Genomic DNA, 24,308 nt, shown 5'->3' on the forward strand with positions numbered 1-24,308 from the left:
TAGGCTTTTGCTACTATAGGAAAACAAATTCTAAAAATTTTCACAATGGGTCTATGTAGATCCACCATTAACTATATGTGTCTGACCATCTCTCCAGAATCAAAAATACTTCCATTGAGGGACATGTAGTATAGCCTACTCTGGTCTCCAAAATAATGTCAATCTCATTAGGTTTTGCTGAAGGAATGACTGGGCCAAAACATCAACTGCACAATCTTAATAAACCACCTGGAAATCAACTCATACTGGGTAATCTGTGAAGATCACACCAGTGGGTCAGAACTTTTATAGAATGCAACTCAAAGGGATAACAAAATGATACAGCTTTCATTCAATTTTTTCTTAAATAGGTCCATATCTGAAGATTAATGGGAATCTTTTCTACCTGTAAGAGACAAAAGAAAAACTCTGTTGCAGCTCCAGACATGATTCTATCAATCACATGAATAAGAGTGTAAAGTATACATTAAAAGGAAGAAATAAAAAAAAAAACTGTGAAGTTCAAAGCAAATACTTTTTATTTTTTCTTAATAATGAGATTATTTATTATGCTACTGCCACATCAATGAAAAAAAAGTACTTTCTTGTGTTTATGTTGGTAACAACTGGTGAAAAATCAACATGCCTATCAAGTACACTGACTAGGAACCCAAACTGTGGAGGCAGATTGCCTGGATTAACATCATGGTTCTACTTCTACAAAACCATGTGATGCCTAATTATTTCTTTATATATTTATTTTCTTAATCTTAAAAGTGGAAATGACAACCTACCTACCTCATTGCACTGTAGTGAAAATTGCACAAAGTTAATATATGTAAAGGGTTAGGGGATAATATAACACGGAAATAGCTTGAGTTGCTACTGAGTAATACATAATTTTAAAAAAAGAATGGAAAAGTCATCAGTAACATAAAGAATCTTAATTTACATGAATCAAAGAATCAGAGATAAAACATTTACAAATTAGATTATATGGTAGATACTTTCCCAAATGCTGTAACTATAACAATTTCCCATTTAAAATTATGCTGTATTAAATTTAAAATATGAAAGGTAACTTCATAAATATTTTTAAATTACAGTGACATATTTTGCTACAAGAAAAGTTTCTTTGTGTTCTAAATGCTTTGGACAAAGGTATCACCTTACCTTCCAGCTCGACCTTTCCTCTGTTTGGCATTAGCTTTACTAACCCACTCAGCAGACATCGTACTGATGTTGTTCTGAGTATCGAAGTGTGTCTCTTTAATTTTTCCTCCATCTATCACAAAAACTACATCATCTATGGTAATGCTGTTTGGAAAATAAATATACAAAATATTAAAAACACATCAAATCACTGTTAGCCTGTAGCAAGCCTACAGATAGTTTTTAGAGCATTTTTGCCACTCTTCTCATTTTTACCAGCATTACAGGAATCAAGCAACTGAGGCAGCATCGGTAGCTCCAGTGGCAGCACAGTGCTAATTCTGCAGACCATGTACTAAACTCTTACTTGCCCACAGCCAAACTTTGTAGCTTTCCCACTATTATTTTTACATTTAATTATGTGGGTCCCCCAATATCAGCTTCTATAAAGTAATTTGTTCAGTGACTAAACTATATATAGCACCTGAAGGGAACAAAATAAGTTTTAAGGGCTACATACTACTAATTCTCAAATAATATCATCCCCAACTGGAGATCAGGCAACAAAGACCAAACCAACTTTGGCTCCCACACCTCTTTACAAAAAGCTTTGAAAAAAAATCACTTAAAAGGTCATGTTGATGAAAAGGGCTAAAACAGGTTAAAACAAACAAAATAAAAAAATAAAAGTTATGCTTACTACCATGACTAAGTTAAAAAAAAACAAAACCTTTAAGAAACTGTAAGTAGTATCTTGTATAGAAAAAAGATGTTATATTAATAATTTGCAGGGCTTGAAACTTAAGTACTTATCAATAATTTATATTTAAAACTATTTTTACCTAGTCTCTGCGATGTTGGTGGCAATTACTATTTTCCGAACACCAGGAGGAGTTCTTTTAAATACCTGTTAAGAATGAATACATCAGAATCCTAAACGTACACTAAATTCCAGTACATTTTTATTGTAATTACTTCACATCTGATTCATTTTTAGCACTCTGTTCAATTACTAACATGTATCTATTATTTATTTATACTTACAAAAAATATATATATATATATTATAAAATTCTCTTTTGGTAAATCAGCTTCTATAGATTTGAAATCTGTAGTATTTCAAATAACGTAACTGAAATTTATAGCATACGGTTCAACAAAAATAGGAGGGTATAAGATACAGAAAAAGAAGTTTAAAGATAAGAAATGTGAGCCCAAATCTACATGGGTTACGGACACATCAATACCCAACTCATCAAAATGGATGTCAGCTGGCTGTGCCATTATACATAATTTGCAATTACATTGGAGTAATAAAACAGAGCTCTTCAAATACTGAATCCCAGAAATAACACTGCCTACCCCTGACAATGAGACTAAAGAAAGAAGACATGTAGTAAAGTACCACTAGCTACAATGCAAAAAAATGCATACACTTATCCACTCTATAAAGAGTAGTCAAACAAACGGGCAACCCAGTTTCCAGTCTCTCTTCTGTTACTCTTAGACAGAAGCTATCTTTCCGTAAGTTTTTCCTACTCTTAACCTCCATTGTTCCTAAAATTCATCATTTTTAGAGAACACGAACTTGAACTTCAGATATCTAGCAGGTTGGGAGTTGCATCTATTCCCCCTATATCATTTTGGAGGTCTTCCACTGAGATTACTGGTCAGAGGTAAGAGTTTTCTTTCATAGGTTCTAACGCTGGTCTTTTTGCTTCACTGTAACTTTTGTTTTTTAAGTTCTGTTCATAGATTTTTGTCTTAAACACCCAGCTTCACTATAACTTTTGTTTCGTTAAGTTCTGTTTCACAGATTTTGCTTCACTGTAACTCTTGTTTCGAAAGTTCTGGTTCATACATTTTGGTCTTAAACACCAGCAGAAAAGAATGACCAAAAGATGTATAAAAATAAAGCCATAGTAATAAAGCTAGATATATAAAAGGGCTCCAATTACTGACCCCTTCTGGCAGTTTCCAGCTATTCCAGTAGCAGACCATAGGTATGGATCATTAGGAAAAACTATGGTAGAATCTATTAAGAGCTCAGCTAGTTTTAAATTTCTTAGCTAAATTTGTCCTTCAATTGTCTCTATCTTACAGCTAAGACTGGAGAGACTTATGACAAAATATCAGACTTATAGATAACCTTCATCAATAAAAGAGTCTAAGTGCTAACAGGTTACAATCACTCACTATTCCAGTTTCTAAGTGTTACTCTTTTCCCAGCCTGCCTTTCCATTCTCGTGCTCATGCTTAGATTATACTAATTATATATCTAATTTCTTAAAATTGTCTTTATTCTTGCCCAGTGCCTGCCAAACTCCAAGTGGTCATACTAATGACAAATGTGCTAGACTTTTTTTTACTGGGATCCACCAGATCAACCTTGTAAACAGCTCATAACTAACCGCAAAATTACAATATGACTTCTATGTCCGATTCTGAAGTCCCCTGAACATTCTCCTCTTTGTAGGAGCCTATTACTAGTTCCTCCTGGTGGAAACGCTTGTTGGCTATATTCATAGGAATCCTGGTGACCTTATTATTTGGCCCATGTATTCTTAACTGTTTCTTTGGCTTTGTCTCCTCCAGGCTCAAAGCTATAGGCCTACCCAAGATGACCATGCCTGGTGCCTATCAAGGGCCTTTAGATAGACCCTCTGTAGAGTAACTCTGACTGCTGATCACAACTCTGACCCTCTTCAGCTGGAAGTAGCCAGAAAGGTCTTTGCCCTTTGCCCCCTCACAGCGGTGAGGGGTACTTCTTCAGAGGGGGGAATATTGTAGAAAGGTAAATTAATTACGTATCTTGTAGGCAGTTAGACAGGGCCAGCTAGGAGGAATCAACATAGAGGACAATCTAGACACATTCACTGAAGGCCAGCAATGTAAAAGGAAACTACCACACCCACATAGGATAAACAGCAGTGACTGATATTCTAAATAGGTATCCATCACCTGGGTGAAGGACCAAGATCTTCCAAGAGAGATCCCTGACCCACCCCTTACCAGGGAAAATCCTTGCTCATTCCTTGTATGCTTGCTACATGACTTGTTTCCTCATTGGATTCCCATTTAATCAATATTACCTATGCAACTATACTTGTCATAATCTTATTGGTTATTCATAGTTTTGTCCACCTTGTGATTTGTAATTGGATCAATATTACCTAAGGGACTGTACTTGTAATGTTACTAGTTGACTAGTTTTGTCCCACCTTGAACCTGCCTCATCTCAAGGCTTTGTCCCATAAAATACCTCTGAGAAGTTGGGTGACCAGGCAACCCATTTTCCAGTTCCCCCTCTGTCCGTCTTAGACAGAAGCTATCTTTCTCTCAATAAATTTTTCCTATTCTAAAACAACAAACAAAAAAACACTAGTCAAAGGAAAAAAAATGTTTCCTAGTCAGGTCACACATACTCCAGCAAAAGAATATATACTTTACTAGGTTAGGGGGAAAAGACTGAAGTACCTATACATTAAATATTCTTCTTGCCAGTCTTTGGGATCAAAAGTTCATTCTTTCCCCCTCTCTTTCCTATCATATGTATTCTGTATCTCATTCAGCTGGCTGCATCCTAACCAGGACTAGAGTGCCAATAAATAGAGTCTTTTTTCCTACAAAAAGAGGTGGAAAACTAGGAGGAAAAAATGGTAGATTTTCTGATGCATTTAAATTGACCAGGATCTGAAAACTATGTAGTGCAGAAAATTACCTTTTCTTCTAAGAATCAAGTGTTCATTCTAATTAGGGAAATCCCTGTATCTCACAGAGGCAAAACACAAATACATTATTAATGAAACAAGAAATTTCATACCTGCTGATATAAGTACGAAATAAAAATCTCAAACTTCAAGCTGTAGTACATCATTGATGATTAATTTCTAGGTTGAATTATTTTAGTGGTACTCATCTTTTTCTGGTATATCTGTTCCTTTTATTCAGGAAACCCAGACAAATTATCAGTGAAACCAATTCTTTAAACTTTTCCCTAATGTTGACACAACTAATTTGATTTTTGGATTACCCTTTGTCAGTCAACTTTTTGTGTAGTCATCCTTGAAGCACATTTGTTAAGATACTCAGGCAAGTATTTTTATATATTGATTACTCTGAAAATGCTTCTTAAAAAAAACCCCCACAAAAAGCAGTCCTTAAAACATGCTTCAGCTTGAAAGAAAACAAATATATTTAACATACCTGTGTCTGATTTACTGTAGGCATCAGTGAATGTAATGGTATGATGATAAATTTATCTGAAAATTTAAAAATAAGCTTTAAAAAGAGATGCAGAAAAGTCCTATTACCTATAGAACAATGAATTCAGATGAACTACATGATTCTTAATTTATATTTCTACATGTAATCAAACCAACTTAATCTTTTATATTTTTCTGACTGCCTCAGCAAGTTTCAGCTGACATTCTTTATTAGTTTTATATTGATAAACATTTTGTCTAAATTCCAGAAGAATGCTCAAATTTGAGAGCAGGCCAGGTACGGCGGTGCAGGTCAGCAATACCAGCTGCACAGGAAGATGAGGCAAAGGGATTCCGAGTCCAGTCTGGGCAATTTAGTGTAGTTTGGTGGTAGAGCATTTGCCTAGCATGCAAACCCCTAATATTCCAAACAAAAGATCAGCAACAAAAAAAAAGGTCAAGAGTAATCTTTTCTAACTCTATCCCTATCACTAATTTAACTCCTAGGGGGTGAAAAAAAAATGCCAAATGTAACATTTTGACTTTAAGGGCTCAATTTTTTTAAGTAAATTTAGGAAAAGTGGTAAAATATTCTCTTCCTAATGCTAAATAAGGAGCTTCACTACATATCCAGCACTTTCATTTGTGACTCTGAACTTTAGAACGGACCTGAATTCTTAAAGAAAAAGAAAACAAGAAAAATGAAACGAAAGTAAAGAAAAGCAATCTGGACTTAAAACACCAAATTTCTACATTGAGATAGACTCAGAAGCAACCCTTCTTCAAGTTACAGAATAAAAACAAACTACACTATTCAAATACCTCTCTTGAAACTATAATAAAATACAACAATACAATACCTGACTTAAACATCACTTGTGACATCAAAAGATCATGTAAAGTACTGATATTATCCCAGCCTGGCAGAAAGACCAGTATTGCACCCTCCTATACAGAAAAGAAATAGTCATTACAAAGGATCACACCAACAAATCACATTAACAATAAAATTCTGTGCATATTAAGCCTTCATTAAAACTATACTAGTTCTGAATAATTTAATTACTATCTAAAATATACAAGGTGACTTTTAAAAATAAGATTTATAATTCAGTGAAGCTCGGCCGGTCCCAGCACCCGAAAGGAAGCTCCCCGCCTCCATCCCAGGCTCCTAGGGCAGAGAAGCTCAGTGGGTTCCAGCACCCGGAAGGAAGCTCCCCTGCTGCCATCCCAAGCTCCTAGGGCACAGAAGGTGAGCCACGTGGATGCCAGAAGCACCCCTGCCCCCAGGGAAATGAGAAGACACATAAACAAGCCTCAAAAACAGACTTCCAGATCACCTACGGCAACCCCAAAAGGAAACGAGATGGAACACTCCGATACTCAACCACCTGGGCTCTCTGAACTGGCAACAAAAAGAGGATCTGGGAAAAATGAAATCAGAAATAATTACTCAGATAACAGCAAAGATTCTGCTCATGGTGCAAGACATGATTAATAAATCTAGAGAGGACACAGATGAAAAAATAGAGGATGTGAGGAACATGATGGAATCCGAACATAGGAAACAAATGGAATCCATAAAACAGATACAAACAGATTTCCAAGAGATTAAAAACTCCATGGAAAGTCTGCGCAGCAGAATGAATCAATGTGAAGATAGAATTTCAAATATAGAAGATAAGATTGCAATTAGTGAACAGGAAAAGAAAAATTACTTTAAAATTGTAAGGGAACATGAGAAATCAATCCAGCAGCTGCTAGACGATGCAAAGAAGAATAACATAAGACTGATTGGAGTCAATGAAGAAACAGGAGAGAGGGCAGATGACATAAAAAAAACTCTTCACAGAAGTGATGGCAGAAAACTTCCCAAGGAGGGGAAAAGAACTTGACATACAGATAAGTGAGGCATATAGGACTCCAGCTAGCCTTAATCAAAAAAAATCTACACATAGGCATATAATAGTTAGGGTTCCAGAAATCCAACAGAATAAAATTCTACAAGCAGTGAGAGAAAAGAAACAAATCACATACAAAGGAAAGCCCATCAGAATCACAGAAGACTTCTCAATGCAAACCCTCAAGGCAAGAAGAGCTTGGAGTGATGGATTTCAAGCCCTAAAGGAGAACAGCCTCCAACCCAGATTGATGTACCCTGCAAAACTATCTTTCAAAATTGATGGAGAAATAAGATGCTTTCATGATAAAGAGCACCTCAGGAACTTCATGAATACCAAACCAGCACTCCAAAAAATTTTAGACAATACCCTGGGAAAAGACAATGAGGATCACAACCCCAGGAAACCCAGCAGAATGAATCCATTGGGCGTAACAAATTAAACACAAAGTGGGAGAATCCAACAAAAAGAAAGTCATGACAAGGCTTTTAAAACTTTTAACTTCATCTCCCTAATGAGTATATAATTCAATCTTATTATTGTACTGATTAGTATTTTTCTGATTCTAGAATTGCACATCATTCCTTGTGCTATACTGGCTATTTATCATCTTCTTATGCCTACATTTTAATTGGGTTGTCTATTAATGAGCTCTAAGAATTCTTTATATATTCTGGTCATAGGTTATATGCATTGTAAATATGGTCTGTTTAAGGACTACTTTTCATTTCAATAATGTCATTTAAAGTTCTAAATTTTGATGGAATCTCATCAATTTTTTTTCTTTTATACATCGTTTTTGTATCCTAGGTAGTTCTTGCCTACCCCGAATTCATAAATATTTTCCCCTGTAATTTCTTCTTAAAGTTTTATACTTTTAGGCTTTCTTATTTAGGTTCATAGATCCCTTCAAATTATTTTCATGTATGGAAAACAAGGGTTGAGGTTAATTTTTTATATACAGATACCAGGTGTTCTAGTGCCATTTGCTTGAAGAAACTATCTCTTCCTCTGCTCTTGAATTGAGTTTATAGTCTATAAAATGCTAATGTTAAATAATCTTTCAAAACTCAGTGGACCATATATGTGTGGTTCTATTCCTAGATTCTCTGTTTTATTCAAATGATCTATATGTCTTTCCTTACACCAACACTGCCTTGATTACTGTAGCTTTAGAAGAAGTCTTAAAATTGGGTGCTAAACATCTTCCAACACTGTTTTTGTTTTTGTTTTTGGCTTTTCTGGGCCCTTTGTACTCCTACATAACTTTTAAATTTCAATATCCAATTCTTCATTTATAGCAAGTATACACAGACCTGAATTTTTATATATACCTTGTGTTTTCTAATCCTGCTAAATTCAAGTACAAGTTCTAGGGGCTCCTAGAGATTTCTTAGTATTTTCTCTGTAGATGATCATTTCATCTACATATAAAGATTTTGCTTCTGCCATGCCAATCCTATCCTAGTTGTGTCATTTTATTGCCAGACTACTTTGATTTAGACCTATGTTTCAAAGTTTAATGGACAGATGAAGAGTAGGCATATATGCCCTTGTTCCCCACTTTAGGGAGAAAGCATTGTATCATCTCCATTCATAGAAGGAGTTTTTGTTGGAAGTATGGAGTACATGTCTTTGATCGGTTGAGAAGGTTCTGTTCTACTTCTAGTCTCCTGATAGCTTTTACCATGAATAGCTGTAGAATTTAGTCCAATACTCTTTCTCCAACTAGTGACAGGATCATATGGCTTTCTCCTTTCCTCTGTTAAAATGATGACTTTTGGGGGTGGATCTTCCAATGCTGAACCAACACTGCCATCCCTATAATAAAACCACTTTCTACATATTGCCAGATCAGAATTCTAAGAGTTTGTTTTGTTAAACAAATTTCTATCTATGTTCACACTTTTTTCTTCTATTATCTTTATCCAGTTTTAGGATTAGCACAATGTTGAGTTCCTAAAATGAGGGGAGAAGTGTTCCTTCTTTTTTCTGCTTTAATTGTTTGATATAATTTATCAGTTAAAATGTTTATGAGCCTACTGTTGTCATATAGGTAGGTTTTCAAGCTAGGAATATACTTTCTTTAATAGGTGCTATTCAAATTTTATATTTCCTCCAGAGTTAGTTTCATTAATTTGTCTTCTAAGTTACTTCTTAGAAGGTGTCAAATTTATTTCAAAATAGATTTTTGTAATATGCTTTCTATATCCTTTTAAATTCTGTAAAATCTGTGGTAATGTCTCCTAGATCTTAATATTGTAATTTAAAAAATGTACAACTGATATTGTGTAACACGAAGAAAAGGTCTAAAAGACCAGGGGAATTGGGAGGGGTAGGGGAAGGGAAAAAAGGGAAAGGAAAAAATATAAGAAGAGGAAAAAAATGGATACAAGGTCTTCGCAAATAGGGAAGGGTGGAGGGGGTGAAGGGAGGGCAAGGGAAGGGGAAAAAAAATAAGAACCAAGAGACTCATGTACAAGATCCCAATGATGAATGTAACTGTATTTTATACCTAAAATGTACCAATAAACTTAATGGGGGGGAAAAAAAAAAGATTTATAATCCAGAGATTTCATTTGGTCTTTTCTCTAAATAAGCGCTCAAACTCCCTGGTATCTACAGATTATTTCTAAAAACAATTCCTTTTACAGCCTATTTTTAAAACCATTTAAGGAAAGTATTTTTCAATGCCTTGGCATATTAATAAAATTAAAATTTGTTACTTGAAGGAACAACACAAACCACAAACTAACCTCTTCTTCTAAAACAATGTACTGGATTAGGGCAGCAATCAAATTCAAATCGACTTTATCATCATCCATCATTTTCAAAACATCTATAGTACTGGCAGAATACCTATTAAAATTAAACACAAAGTCATGAAATAGTTTATTTTGGTTTAATCTGCTATAACAGCTTACAATGAACTCAAACAGAGAAACACAGATAGGAGAGAATTACTGTGGTAATAAATGTTTGCAAGTCAAATCATCAGTGTTTAGCTGACACTCTCCTTCATTATGTACAAACTTGAGGAGTCAACCCCAACTTTTTGTTTTAATCACTCAACCATTGTGTTCTCACCTTCAACATAAACTTACCGTCTTCGCAGCTCCCTCAAATAATCTGGCCAACGTTCTTTATAGATTGCTTCTTTTTCTTCTTTTTCTGGTCTATTTACATGCCCTTGCATGAAACCCCTCTTATATTGGGATCTGTGTTCCTTTTGTTCTGGAACATATCTAAAATAAAGTTTCGTTAAGTATCTTCACTTTTTGAAACTCTAGTTTTACCTTGTATGTGTGACTTTTTACGTTGAGGATTTTAAAAAAGATTCTTAAAAACATTTTCTCCGAACTTTCCAATGAACGCTGGTTAAATCTTATTTGTAAGAGTTCACTAATACATACAATTTGACATTACAGAGAAAACATTCTTCTCTACTGAAGTCTACAAAACTTTAGACCATCTTTAGCTGTCAAAAAGTAAATTAACTTTGCCTTCAATTTTAAGTCCATTTGAAAACAAAACATTAATGTAAGTTCAAAGTACAATTAATAACTAATAGAAAGACTTAGATTTTAAAGTTTTCCAAACCTAACTGCACATAAGAATCCGCTGGGACACTTGTAAAATACAGATTCCTAAATCATATACTTTTTGATTTGGATCTGTTATATTAAGAATTTTTTAGTCACCTCAGGAAACTCAAACTGTAGTCATATACAGTGGTGGTGCCTTGGTTCACAAACTTAATTCTTTCCATGATTCTGGTCACAAACCAAATTGGACGAGAACCGAATCAAATTCAATGGTTAGGTTCAACGCTGACCTCATGGGGAAATCTGATTTGGTTCTTGTCCAATTTGGTTTGTGATCAGAATCATGTAATTACATTCATGAACTGAGGTATCACTGTACCTATAGACCCCTGCTAGAGAACTAGGTACTTCTGGTCATAGTTATAGTTTATGGCAGATACAGAACAGCATTCAAGTCCTTGTGTGTCAATCTACCACTCTAAGAATTCTTCCCTTCTGTTGTGAGTTCGGAGAAGCATGGGGAATGGAGAGGAGAACAGAAAAATTAATCTACACTTTAACCCAGATCCTCTGAGTTAACCTAGAGGTCAGCATCTAGATGCAATGGGAAGGGTGGGTGGGGCAGGTGGTTTGGAGTCAGACGGACTCCAAATGATGTGCTTGCTGTCAGTGACTAGCTGTATGACCTTCCACAAAGTATTAAACTTCTAGTTGTCTGTCTTGTTTGAACAACTGATACTCTTTAATAGCAGTATGGCCTGAGAAATGAAAAAACATAGTGACCAAGTATAGTGTCTGATAAACAGTAAACACCAAACAGTGTTAATCCCTTTCCCTATTCAGTACAGTACGTGTGACCTGGGATTCCCCTAAATCTTGGACACATACAGAGACACCAACTTGAGGTAGGGCAACCTGAGACAAAGACTGGTCCTAATCAACAGGATGGACCCAAAACTGGTTCCCTCTCCAACAATTCCAAAAAACTGAGGTAACATCTTGAACCACCCTCCAGGTGCCCAAACCATCCCTATCATCTCACCCTACTCCTTTCCTGTCCTTTGTCACTTTTGCATTGAAGCTTCCTGGTTCTTAACAATTTCTTGTACATATATTTTTTGTATAAAGTGAGACTATTACCCCTATAACTATTATATAACCAGATAGACATCTTATACTTCATTATTTGCCTTTTTATTTTTTACATAGAAAGCATTTACTTTTTGGTTATCTATCATTTCTAATTAATTGAAATTCCTTCCATCAGTCCTAATTTTTATAAAAATTTCTTTCTCTAATGGGAAAAAAGGGGCGTGATGTACCATGTATGTACAGGTGCTAATTCCCCATGATGCCTGTTATTATTATGTATGCTTAAAATGTACCAATAAATATATCACTGTATTTTTAAAAAATTAAAAATAAAATAAAGCTTCTTCATTAAATGAAAAAAAAATTCTTTTCCCACAGATTCATTTAATATTAATTTTTCTTTCATCATAGTAATTTGATGGAAAAATAACTTTTATTTATTTGCAACGCATTATTTTTTTCCTTCTACTTCCTGGCTATACAGCTCTTCTTCAGGGAAAGGGATAGGTGAGGTCTTCTGATGAAAATCTCTGACTATGGACCACTCTGTCCATTCTCCCTTTTTTCTTTTGGTCCCAGGGATTAAACTCAGGACCTTGCGCTTGTCAATTCTCCTCTGAAAGCTATACACAGATGCTGTTCTCTTTGCTCCAAGAGACTCCTTGGCCATACAGTACCTTCCCTATCTTTCTGGAAGTATAAGAATGCAAGTTATCATCATACTACTTTAGATTACTGATCCCTAAAAATTAATTTTCATTATCACCAAGCTGTTGCCTATTATTTTCTTACAAAGTGTCAAATGTGTAAGAAGTGGAGCATATGGTAGAAAGTAGAAATGAGGGAGCACACAGAAAATGTATGACCACTGATGATAAAAACCAAGGCACAGAAGACAATTACATACTGTCTCTCTCACTTTTAGCATGTTCCACCCTCTCTGAATTATACATTCTCCTCCTTCATACTCTTCCATTGCTTTTTGAACTTGCCCAGTCTATTCTTGATATAAAATTTCATTTCCCATATACACTATTTTCCCCAGACTTTTACACAACAGCTTACATATCTCCCTGTCTAGATATAAATTCTAAGGGTACACACCAAGTCTTTGTTTTTTTATCAGGGAACCTAGCACAGTGCAAGACACAGAATAAACCTTCATAAACATTTGTTAAATAAAATGTCCAGTCAAAATTCAGATGGTTTTTACCCATGTAAAATAAGTTGTGGCTCTTTGCTCTCATCTTACCATTATCACTGTCTGGTTTTCTCATTTAGTAAGTGACTTGATTAGTCTTTTAAAAGTCTCTTCATTAGTGTTTCTATATCTAACATTTATTTTAGATGTTTGCTATAGGTCAGGCACTGTGCTAAGCACTAGTTACTGAGATGAACAAGACAAAATCTTTGACCTTGAAGAGTTTAAAGTCTAGTTCAAGAAGCAAAAATAGATATACTATATGACAAGGTAACATAGGTAGAAAAGGATGGCAAACAGAAGTCTAAAATGAGAAAATGTAGCAAAGTACAAAGTCATGAACAAAAGGGCATGGGCCTGGCATTAGGAAGTAGGACATTTAAATGGGCAAGCCATGGGATTCATGACAGGGAAATGCTTAAAAAAAACATAGAATGAAGCCAGACTGAGGCTCAAGACTAAGGCTCTGGGGTTGACCAGCTAAAGAATTTGGGGACTCTCCTTTCCTAGTCTTTTTCTTATCAAAGAATACAAATTTAATTTTGTAGAGCCCACTGGGGAAGAGAATCTAAAGGCCAGTGGCCAGAAGGTTGAGCACATCAATAACTTGGACATACTCAATGAGATACTCTGTTATATGACATGTAAAACCAGTAAGGCTCTTAAACAGATTTTCAAAGGGATGTGCTCTATGCAAGGAGCTTGCTTTGGGAGGCGGGGAGGTTTCATGTGATCAGATTTGTTACAGAAGCCTGAAGACCAGAATACAACAAAAGGAACCATTATATTAGCAAAGAACAGATGGTAAAAAAAAGCTTTAGTGAAAGAATGAGGAGTATTCAAGGGCAAAGCTCTTAGGGTTTGTGTATGTTGAGATAAAGCACAAAATGATTTGGAGTAACTTAGCTACTGTGCATATAAAGAGCAGTTAGCATACCTGGGACTTACCTGCTTGAGAAGTATGTATTAGCTTTCTAAATTTACAGTAGAGGAAATTGGAAAGAAGATTAATACTATTAACTATTACAAGATATACCTGGCAAGGCACATTTTTTTTTTTTACCAATGGGAAATTGGAAGGGTCAAATAAAGAAATGATTTTACTTAAAAAATGTTAGGTTCAAGGTGTCCATAGTACTAGCATGCTGCTGAGTAAAAATCAGCATGCAGGAAGATCTTCAATCCTGAAGCCACACTGCTAAAGAGCTATAAAAACATAGAACTATGGTCATGGAAATTGTGAATTACAGAATGAACACAAAAAAATGATAAAAGACTGAACATCAGAGGGTAAATCATATTTAAAAGGTGGGCAATGGATGCCAACCATGAAGAATAAAAAAATAGTAAAATAATAAGAAACATCAAAGAGGTCCCCAATCTTTGCCAACCAAGGGTCTTTAAAAACTAGTGATACCTGGAAATGAACCTAAACTCTGTTAATGTAATTAAGTATGGAACATGCATGGGGCATCTGAATTTTTTTAAACACCAGGTAATTTTAATGTGCAGGTAAATTTGAAAATCCCCGAATCTATGGAAAAATGTTTTAGATGGAAGTGGCCAACATCAAGTTTCTGAGATTAACAAAGTATGACAGAAGTGACATATTTGTTGCTTTTATTTCCTAATGTCCACTTACCTTATTTTTTCAATTATATCTTCCAAAAGATATTCTACAACCGGAAAAGTAAAACCAGGTATATGTATCATTGGACAGTTACCTGTCATAGCAAACAAAACAAACATTAATTTGTTTTCAAATGTTAAAAAACCCCAATCTATTAAAGATAGGAAAATGGCTCTATTAATTTTCCTAACTTTAGAAAATGGTTCTATAGTACAGTTCTCTATTTTTCCATATCTAGTTTAATAGAAAGCAACAATCTAGTCCTCACTTAATATTTTACTTCTGTACAAACTGTATACGTCAGTTTTACAAAATGTCACTATAAAAGAACAGAGCCAATTTCAGCTGAATTCCAAACCTATTAGATGTCTGTTTTGCTTTTCACCAAAATGGTGCTGCATCAGAATCCAAGTCATATTGATATTGGCCTTACCCCTGGTGGCATCCAGAATTTCAGGAATGAGGGGTTATTCAAAACAAGACTTAATCAAATATTAACTCAATACTATTTCAAAGTGACCAGTTAAAAAAAATCACCTCAGCACTATTATTTAAACACCATTTCTATTTCATAACAAGCAGTACTAAATATAAAGGCTAAGACACAGGCAGAGGTCAAAGCATCTGTGCTACCACTGCTTTGCCTCTGATCTGTGTTAAGTTTGAGTGAGATACTCAATGTTAGTTCTGGGTACCTTAATAAATTTTAAAACTAGCATAATATCTGCTCCAACTAATCTCATAATGGTTTAACAGAATGTATTTTAAAGGGCTTTTTAAAAGTGAGAAACAAAAACATTTATTAAACATACTCATACTGCATTTTAATTTCCTCCCATCACAACTGTAAGCAGGAAAGGTAAGTGAGGCATAATTTTAAAAGAAAGTACTTTGCAGCCAGTCAAATTTAGTTTCAGATTCACTTGTGTTTTTGTTAATTATGCAACCTTGAGTTAAGTTACTTCGCTGCTCTGAGGCTATTTTCTCATTTGCAAAAATGGGCCTAATAGCGCTACATACATCACAAAGTTTTATGAGGATTAATAGACAAAACCCCAAATACACTCTGAAGGTGTTCCATAACAGTTCCAAACTAGTATTATTATTATTATTACGAGCATACTGTCAACTTAGCATGTGACAGTACATAAGCACCACATAAGAATCACAAAGATGTTTATAAAATTATTCAAATGTGTGGTTGACTTAATGATGTCACCTCAATTGTGTGGTGATGGTACCAAGAAACTACTTACGTTCACTATGGGAACAGAGAAGATGGCATCATTAAAAAATACACCCAATTCTCTAATCTAGAAAACCAGAATTATGCAACATTTATTTACATTAGTTTTCTTTGTTTTTTGAGACAAGATCTCACTATTTAGTTCAGTGTGGCACTGAACTCAAGGCAATCCTTCTGCCTCAGCCTTCTGAGTGCTGGATGTCATGTGCCACCATGCTCGGCTTATCTTAGTTTTGTAAAAAGTTAAATGCAGTGGTTTTCTGGTATGTTCTCTAATGTAGCAATCACAGTTTACTCACCAAAGTATTCTGAAAATTTCTCAGCATTCAATGTTGCACTCATCAATATTACTTTCAGGTCAGGGCGAGAATTGAGAAGATCTTTAGTAACAGTCATTAAAACATCTGACTGTAGATTTCTTTCATGGATTTCATCAAGTATGATATGACTAACGCTAGACAAATGCCTAAAACAAAAATCATGAAGTATATAACTCACTACAAAACTTAAAAGCAATCATTATTCTTTAGTAACTGCAAAATTCAATGTGATAATTATCTTTTAATAATAATTTGCAATTCCTTAATTGAATCATACTCACGGGTCTGACTGGAGCCACTGAAGGATGATTCCTGTTGTGCAGTATAAGATAGAACCCTGTTTTCTTGGCAACCGACTGTGAATGAAATGTGTAAATTAATCTTGGTTTTTTTTTCTAACAACTTACTGAACACCACAAAGTATAAAAAAAAAACTCCACACTTAAAATTTTAGATAGAACTGCTCATTTTAACAGGTAAAAGGAATCTTGGCCCCAGAAAAAGACATAAGTTTAGTGGAGATGTACAGGGGGTTCAAGATACTAAAAAACTAGGAATACAGTCAATTAGGGATTGGCTAGTTAACACAAAAAGGTTCAGAACACCAACTCCTTTGAGGAGAAGTGATGATCTACTACTACAGTTATTTTTCTAATTATTCTATAATGTAGAAGTACATTTTTAAAAAGGCATTTTGGGGTTAAAAGGTGAGGCTGTGGTAGCAAGCCACTCATGCTGCAGCTGCTTTAAATGTTAATTTTAAGAGTAATAGCCAGTATAAAAACAGCAATCATCAGTACTTTCTTTTGAATCTCCAGTTTCAAAATTCCACTAAAATCTACCTATACAAGAAACGAAGCTGGGAATAGGGGCACATGCCTGTAGTCTCAGCACTCGGGAGGCTGAGGCATTAGGATTACCAGGAGCACAAGGCCAGCCTGGGCTACATAGTGAATTCGGGGCTAGCCTGAACTACAAAGGGAGACCCTGCCTGAAAAAACTAAAAACCAAAACAAAACATTATTTACCTCTGGAGACGAATTTGGTACCCGGTACTATTACCATTGCCACAAGATTCTGCCCTTTCTGCAGCCACTCTTTCTGCAACCTTTAATTTAAATAAACATAGTTACACACACACACACACACACACACACACACACACACACACACAATACAATTTCCTTTAGGGCAAATATCTTGAACATCTTATGAAAATCTGAATTGTTGAAAAATAGTTCAGATTTTCAGGTGAGTTTAAAATAGCTATTTATTGAAATCTGAGGTATCTATGTACCTTTCTTAAGACTTGCATATAGTTCACCTGTTTCTTATGCTTACTTTTCATTTGCTCTTATAATGTCCTTCAAAGCCAAATTCTTCCTCATTACTATTCTCAACATTCTTTTCCAGGGATGCTCCTCTCATTATTTCAACTTTTCTTTTTGCACAACTTTAATTGGAAATCATGGCCAAATTTGCAAAACTTGTAATTTGAAGTTAAGAGGATACTGATACTCTTTTTTTGTTCCTGGTCTGTTTTAGTTGTTTTGTTTGTGGTAGAGACTAGTATTGTTGAATTTCTCAGTAATGGCTGCCAAATATAAACTCTGGGCAAATAAAATATTGTAATGTAATAGTGACTCAAAAAAGTAATCAAGTCACCTTGTGACAGAACAGTGATAAAATGAAGTTAGAAGCAGAAAATGACAACTGCTATATTTCAGAAGTAAAACCTTCTAGTAAATATATCCAGAATATACAACTTAGATCATATTAATTTGCACAAATTCAAACAAAACTTGGAAAAATAAGAAAAAAAAACCCCTCTAATTAGCATTTCTTCATTCTGTGTATGTGTGTATACATATATATTGCCATATAGTAATGAAAATAAGGGTAGCTATACAATTGTGTTATGAAAAGTTTATTTTTCATCATTCTGTGATCTTAGGCATTTACCTCCAAAAGGTTTGAAGATTGTTGCTCCACTTAAATACACTGTGCATAGCTTAAAATGTTTACTATTTGCCCCTCACATATGGCTATACTAATTGATAATATAATTCCTAACTACAGATTCTGTATTAAATTACTCAGAAATGTTATAAATAGCACTATCATAAATTAAAGATAGCACTAAAGCTGCATAATTTAACTCATACACAGAGTTACATACAAAACATTTAATCCACTATAATCACTGAATGTTCTAAGAAACCCCAAACATCTTTAAAGAATATGTAACCCATACATAGATCTTCTAACTAAAGACAATAAAGTCCATTTAAAAACTGTTATTTGTAAAAGTATACTTATAACTATCACATGTAGTGTCCTGAAATTTGGACTTACACAGATCATGTATGCAAACAAAATAAACCTGAAATAATGTTTTATTTTTCCTCATGATAAACATCCTCTTATTGAATAGCTACCTTTAACCACTGACTACAGATATGTAGCTTAAACAAAATAAGGCTTCCCAGTTACCAGTATTCAGGGAAACTGCATACTAAAAAAACCAAGAATTGAACAACAACAAAAAACAAATGGCAAAATTTGCATCAAGTTTTTTTTCTTTGTGGTATCGGGGACCAAACTTGGGACCTTGGGCTTGCGAGGCAGGCAGCAGCATCACTGAGCTAAATCTCTGGGCCCAACAAATAGCAAATTTAAAGCATCTAATAAGGAAGATTTTGGAACTTGTCATCTAGTCTATGAATAGTTTACTGACTTTTCATTCTTTTGGATTTATACTGAAATTTTCCTGGATTACTAATTTATCTTCAATTCATAAAAAACTATTATCTGTGAGAGATGTCATCAATCTTTTGGCCTTTACTTCAAAATGTATGTCAACCAAATACTTCCTTTATAGCAACAAATACTAACCCTGATTAAAAATCACTCCAAACCTTAAAAACACTAAGTTCGAGCAAAATTATTTAAAAGAGAATAGGAGATAAAAAAGTGAGATTTACTTACTGAAATGGCACTAATTCTTCTTGGCTGAGTACAAACTATTCTGCATACAGATCCTTTTCCTCTTTCAATGTAGTTATCCAAAATGAACTGAGTAACTTGAGTGGTTTTTCCACAACCAGTTTCACCACTTATTACTGTTACCTGGTGTTTATCAATTAAATCTACCAACTCCTATTTTAAAAGGGAAGATAAATTAAAAATATAATAGACTAAGACTGAAAAGACAGTAATCAAAATTCTACCCCACTGAAAGTATATTTCAACACAAATATTAACGCTTTTTAAATTTTGGCATAAGCAGTGCTAGCAATTTGGATATCTAAATTACCAATGTTCAAGAGTAAGTACCACCAAATTGTAAAGCACAGAGCCAAGGCACTGCTAAAGAAAAACTGCGACAAGAACAGAAAGAGTCAGCTCCTAAACACCCCACAGAGGTACTAATATCAAACTAAAAGAATGCTGACGCTGAGCACAGAACCAATCCACTGACTGTGCCTGCTGGCTAAGTTATACACATTATTTTAGGAAGAAACAGTGTTATGTATTTTATTTGCTTTCAAATAATTAAAATAAAATTAAGCGTTTAAACACCTAAATTAAATGGGTAAAGTTTAGGTATTTAAAAAAGCACATCTCTGATGAAGACATTCTTAAAAATTTTATATACACATTAATATTTTTATTAATTAACCATCCTACTACTATATTAATCATCCAACTACTTCAAAAGCGTGTAATGAGTTATATTTTCACCTACAAATAATTTAACTTGAAAATCTACACTTAACAAATTTTTCCATCTATTTTAAAGCACTGTACATGTCAAAAAATTTTTATCTTTGAACAATGAAATGATAGCTGGTAAATACAGTCGGCCCTCCATATCCATGGGTTCTGCATCAACCAACCACAGATGGAAAATATTTGAAAAAATAGCTGAGCCTGTACTGAACTCTTCAGTGATTTTTCCCTACATAATACAGGATAACTGTTTATTTTGTATTAGATATTACAGTAATCTAGAGATGCTTTAAAGTATACAAGAAGATACATGCATAGGTTATATGTAAATACTATAGCCTTTTATATAAGGGACTTGAGCACTTAAGGATTTTGGTGTCCACGATGGGTCCCAGAGTCAATCCTCCATGGATTCAGGGGGATGACTGTACTGACAAGTGGAATAAATTTCATTCATTCAACAAATACTTACTAGATGTCTATATAATGCCAGGCACTGCTCTGAGTCAAGAGGTAAGAGATTGAACAAAACAGACCCTGTCCTTAAGAACTTACATTGGACTAGGAGGGGGAGACACACAGATGTCAGGTGGTAATAAATGCTATGAAAAGCAAAGAAAAATAAAAATAAATAAGGCTGGGAGGATAGAGAAGGATGGGGAATTATATTATTCTATGTAGGGTAATCACGTGATGAAATATAAAAAATTAAACCACTGTATTTTATAATGCTTCAATTTTAATTGAAGTGCTTAGTCTTAAATTGAGAGCAAACTATTTATTCTAAGTAATTTATATATGAAAATTCCATTTTTATAAATTCTAGAGATTTCAATTATGGATATAAATATGATAAAACTTCCAGAAAATATCATGACCATATTTTCCCTTGTATTCTTCAATAATTCAACAGAATAAACTAACTTCCCATTAGGAGAAGGTCTGCTAACATACTTTTTTTTAAAAAAATGTGTTTATTTGCAAAAATAACAGTATAAAACATTTTACCTTTTGCATTCCGTATGAAGGAAGCTTTTCTCTGAAACACTGAAATAAAAAAAAAAAGTTTTAATTTTCACAAAAGAAATGTAATCAACTTACAATCACAGGAATCAGTATATATCATACTTAAAAATAATAGAATCCAAAAGTATTTTTGTATCTTTTAGCTTGGGTAACATCAAGACTCATAAAAAATAATTTATCATTTCCTTTTATTTATTAAAACATTCAAAAGCAGAATTCTATTACGTGTAACAGAAGAGACAATTCTGCAAAGTTAGAAGTAAAATGAAAGCTAGAAGCACTGGTAGGGGAAAGAAAAGAAGGGAATGGAATTAATATGAGAAAATGAAAAAAAGGAAACAAAGTCTTTGTAAATAGGGAAGGATGGAGGGGTTGAAGGGAGGGCAGGGGAAGGGGGAAAAAATAAGAACCGAGAGTATGTAAAGGTGCAAATTTCCAATGATGAATGTCATTATATTGTACCAATATAATGTACCAGTAAAAGGTACACTAAAATGTACCAATAAAAGGATATACAGGAAAAAAAAAAGCTAGAAGCACTGTAACAATCTCTAGCTTACTTTTACCATGTTTTCCTATTTGTCTTATATATTCATCTTATATTCATATATATATTCTTTGCAATTTTGAAAACTTTTATGGAACCCTACACCCATACTACTTAAAAATGCTAAGAACTAAGATTTGCATTCAATTCAGTATATCATATGACATAAAAAAATCTTCAGGGGCATAAAAATACACCAGTTATAACAAAGTCTACTGAAACAAGGGAAAAAAAGCTTTAATTTAATTAAATATAAAAAATAAATAAATAGGGGCCAGGGATTTAGCTCTGTGGTTCTGCCAAGTGCAAGGACCCGAGTTCAATCCCCTGTACCAAAAATAAATAAATAAAATTAGAACTCCCTAGGTAATCTAGTATATTACTGTCATGCTTATTATGGTCAGGTAATTGTTACTAACAACACAAAAATGACTATTCAACATGATGTCTTAAAATTCAGTGTTTGAGGGGCTGGGGATTTAGCTCAGTGGTTCCATCTCCTGCCTCACAAGCTCAAGGTCCCAAGTTCGATACCTGGTACCAAGAAAAAAATAAAAAATTTAGTGTTTGAAATAAAACACCAAACTTTCCAAACTAGAATTACCCCTATTTGGATTCAAGATATGTAAATGGTGCTGAAAAGAGACCATTAGCCCAATCTTTCCTAAGGCAGCTAAACCTTCTATTTCCTAATTTCTGATTGTAACTGAGGTAGGTGATATGATTATAAGCTGTCTGAGGATAGGGAACATTACTCTTCAAAAAAAACAGCATAGTAACTGGAAACTAGCAAGAGGAAAATGAATGTTTATTATATAAACTACAATATAAAGAAAAAAAATTGGTAATACCAAGAAGGATTAAAAAGTTGAGCTCTTAAATACACTTATATTTTGGTATATGTGAAGCATTCACAACAAGTATCATAGAAATAGTAAGATAAACTGTTTTTATGTTTTATGCAATTCTTTACCTGATCAATCTAAGGGCCGGGGATTTAGCTCAGTGGTTCTGCTGCTTCGCAAGCACAAGGTCCCGAGTTTGATCCCTGGTAACCCCCCCCAATCTAGATTACCCATCTTTAGGAACAGTGTTTAAGTTCTGTCCACTGCAAAAGCAAAGAGAATGACCAACACTCTCTATTCTTAAGGCTAACAGCAGTTCTTCTCTTAGCCACAAGGTTCTGAATTAATTTATCTTGAAACTGCTTGTTCTCCAATCATATATTCACAGGCATAAGAGCTACATAATCTATCCCCTGGACAATCTGGGCTCATCTGCTCTAATGTGAAAATCCAACTTTCATCAGTGATTGCTGGTGAACAGATGTGATGTTCTGCTTTTCTCAAAAATGGTAGTACATAACTGCATAAAGATATGACCCTCCACAGCACTCTGAAAAAGGAGATCAAGGAGGATATAGGAAAATGGAAAGACATCCCTTGCTTCTGGGTAGGAAGAACCAATATAGTGAAAATGGCCATACTTCCAAAACTACTATATAGATTTAATGCAATGGCGATTGAAATTTCAACAATATATTTCACAGAACTAGAGAAAACAATCTAAAAATTTATTTGGAACCAGAAGAGACCTAGAATAGCAAAAGCAATTCTAGGCAACAGAGACATGGCTGGGGGTATCACAATCCCCAACTTGAAACTATACTACAAAGCTACTGTGATAAAAACAGCATGATACTGGCAAAGAAAAGACCTGAGGATCACTGGAATAGATGAGAAGATCCAGAAACAACTTCAGACATACTCAGCCACCTCATCTTTGACAAAGGAGACAACCACCATCACTGGAGGAAAGATAGCCTATTTAATAAATGGTGTTGGAAAAACTGGATTTCAACCTGCCAAAGATTAAAACTAGACACATATCTATCACCATGCACTAAACTAAGATCAAAGTGGATTAAAGATCTAAATATTAAGACAGAAACACTAAACTTGCTGGAAGATAAATTAGGTAGAACTCTTAAAGACACTGGCATAGAAGACTTTATGAACAAAACCTCAGTAGCACAGGAACTAGCACAAAGAATCAACAACTGGGATCTCATCTTATTAAAAAGCTTCTGTATTGCAAGAGAAAGCACCAACAGAGCTAAGACACAACCTACAATGTGGGAAAAAATTTTTAGCAGTTGTAACTCACACAAAGGGCTATTATCTAGAAAATATAAAGAATTGAAAAAAATCAGACCTCCCAAATTCAAAAACCCAATTCAAAAATGGGCATCTGAAATGAACAGACATTTCTCAGACAAAGAAGTAAATCAGCAAATAAATATATGAAAAAATGTTCAACATCACTACTGGTCATTCGAGAGATGCAGATGAAAACAACACTGAGATTCCACCTCATTCCAGGAAGAATGGCTTCTATCAAGAAATCAACCAATAACAAATGCTGGCCGGGTGTTGGGGAGAAAGGAACCCTTCTCCATTGTTGGTGTGAGTGAAGACTGGTGCAACCACTGTGGAAATCAGTACGGAGATACCTCAAAGAACTAGGGCTACAGGTCCCACTTGACCCAGCTATTCCCCTGCTGGGTATCTTCCCAAAAGAATTAAAAGAATCATACCACAGCGATATATGTGTACCCATGTTTATAGGGGCACAGTTTGTAATAGCTAAAGCTTAGAAACAGCCCAAGTGCCCATCAACTGGAAACTAAAAGATGTAGTTTTTTTATAAAATGGAGTACTACTCAGAACGAG

General features: G+C 34.5%; 1 protein-coding gene across 1 annotated transcript in view; it reads right to left on the reverse strand.

Annotated features, from left to right (window-relative positions):
- Positions 1 to 24,308, reverse strand: part of Dhx36 (DEAH-box helicase 36) — a 48,591-nt gene that overhangs the window by 15,219 nt on the left and 9,064 nt on the right. The window contains exons 4-15 of the mRNA XM_004834484.3: positions 21,012 to 21,050; positions 19,260 to 19,430; positions 17,300 to 17,379; positions 16,553 to 16,627; positions 16,251 to 16,417; positions 14,718 to 14,799; positions 10,342 to 10,482; positions 9,994 to 10,096; positions 6,197 to 6,284; positions 5,338 to 5,393; positions 1,974 to 2,038; positions 1,153 to 1,296 (exon numbers count right to left, since the gene is read on the reverse strand). Coding sequence (XP_004834541.1) covers positions 1,153 to 1,296; positions 1,974 to 2,038; positions 5,338 to 5,393; positions 6,197 to 6,284; positions 9,994 to 10,096; positions 10,342 to 10,482; positions 14,718 to 14,799; positions 16,251 to 16,417; positions 16,553 to 16,627; positions 17,300 to 17,379; positions 19,260 to 19,430; positions 21,012 to 21,050 — 1,211 coding nt within the window. The remainder of the gene's footprint in view (positions 1 to 1,152; positions 1,297 to 1,973; positions 2,039 to 5,337; positions 5,394 to 6,196; positions 6,285 to 9,993; positions 10,097 to 10,341; positions 10,483 to 14,717; positions 14,800 to 16,250; positions 16,418 to 16,552; positions 16,628 to 17,299; positions 17,380 to 19,259; positions 19,431 to 21,011; positions 21,051 to 24,308) is intronic.

This window comes from Heterocephalus glaber, unplaced genomic scaffold, assembly GCF_053883595.1.
Source record: "Heterocephalus glaber isolate CG9 unplaced genomic scaffold, H.glaber_assembly_v1.0 deba00001504, whole genome shotgun sequence".
Taxonomy (NCBI): domain Eukaryota; kingdom Metazoa; phylum Chordata; class Mammalia; order Rodentia; family Bathyergidae; genus Heterocephalus; species Heterocephalus glaber.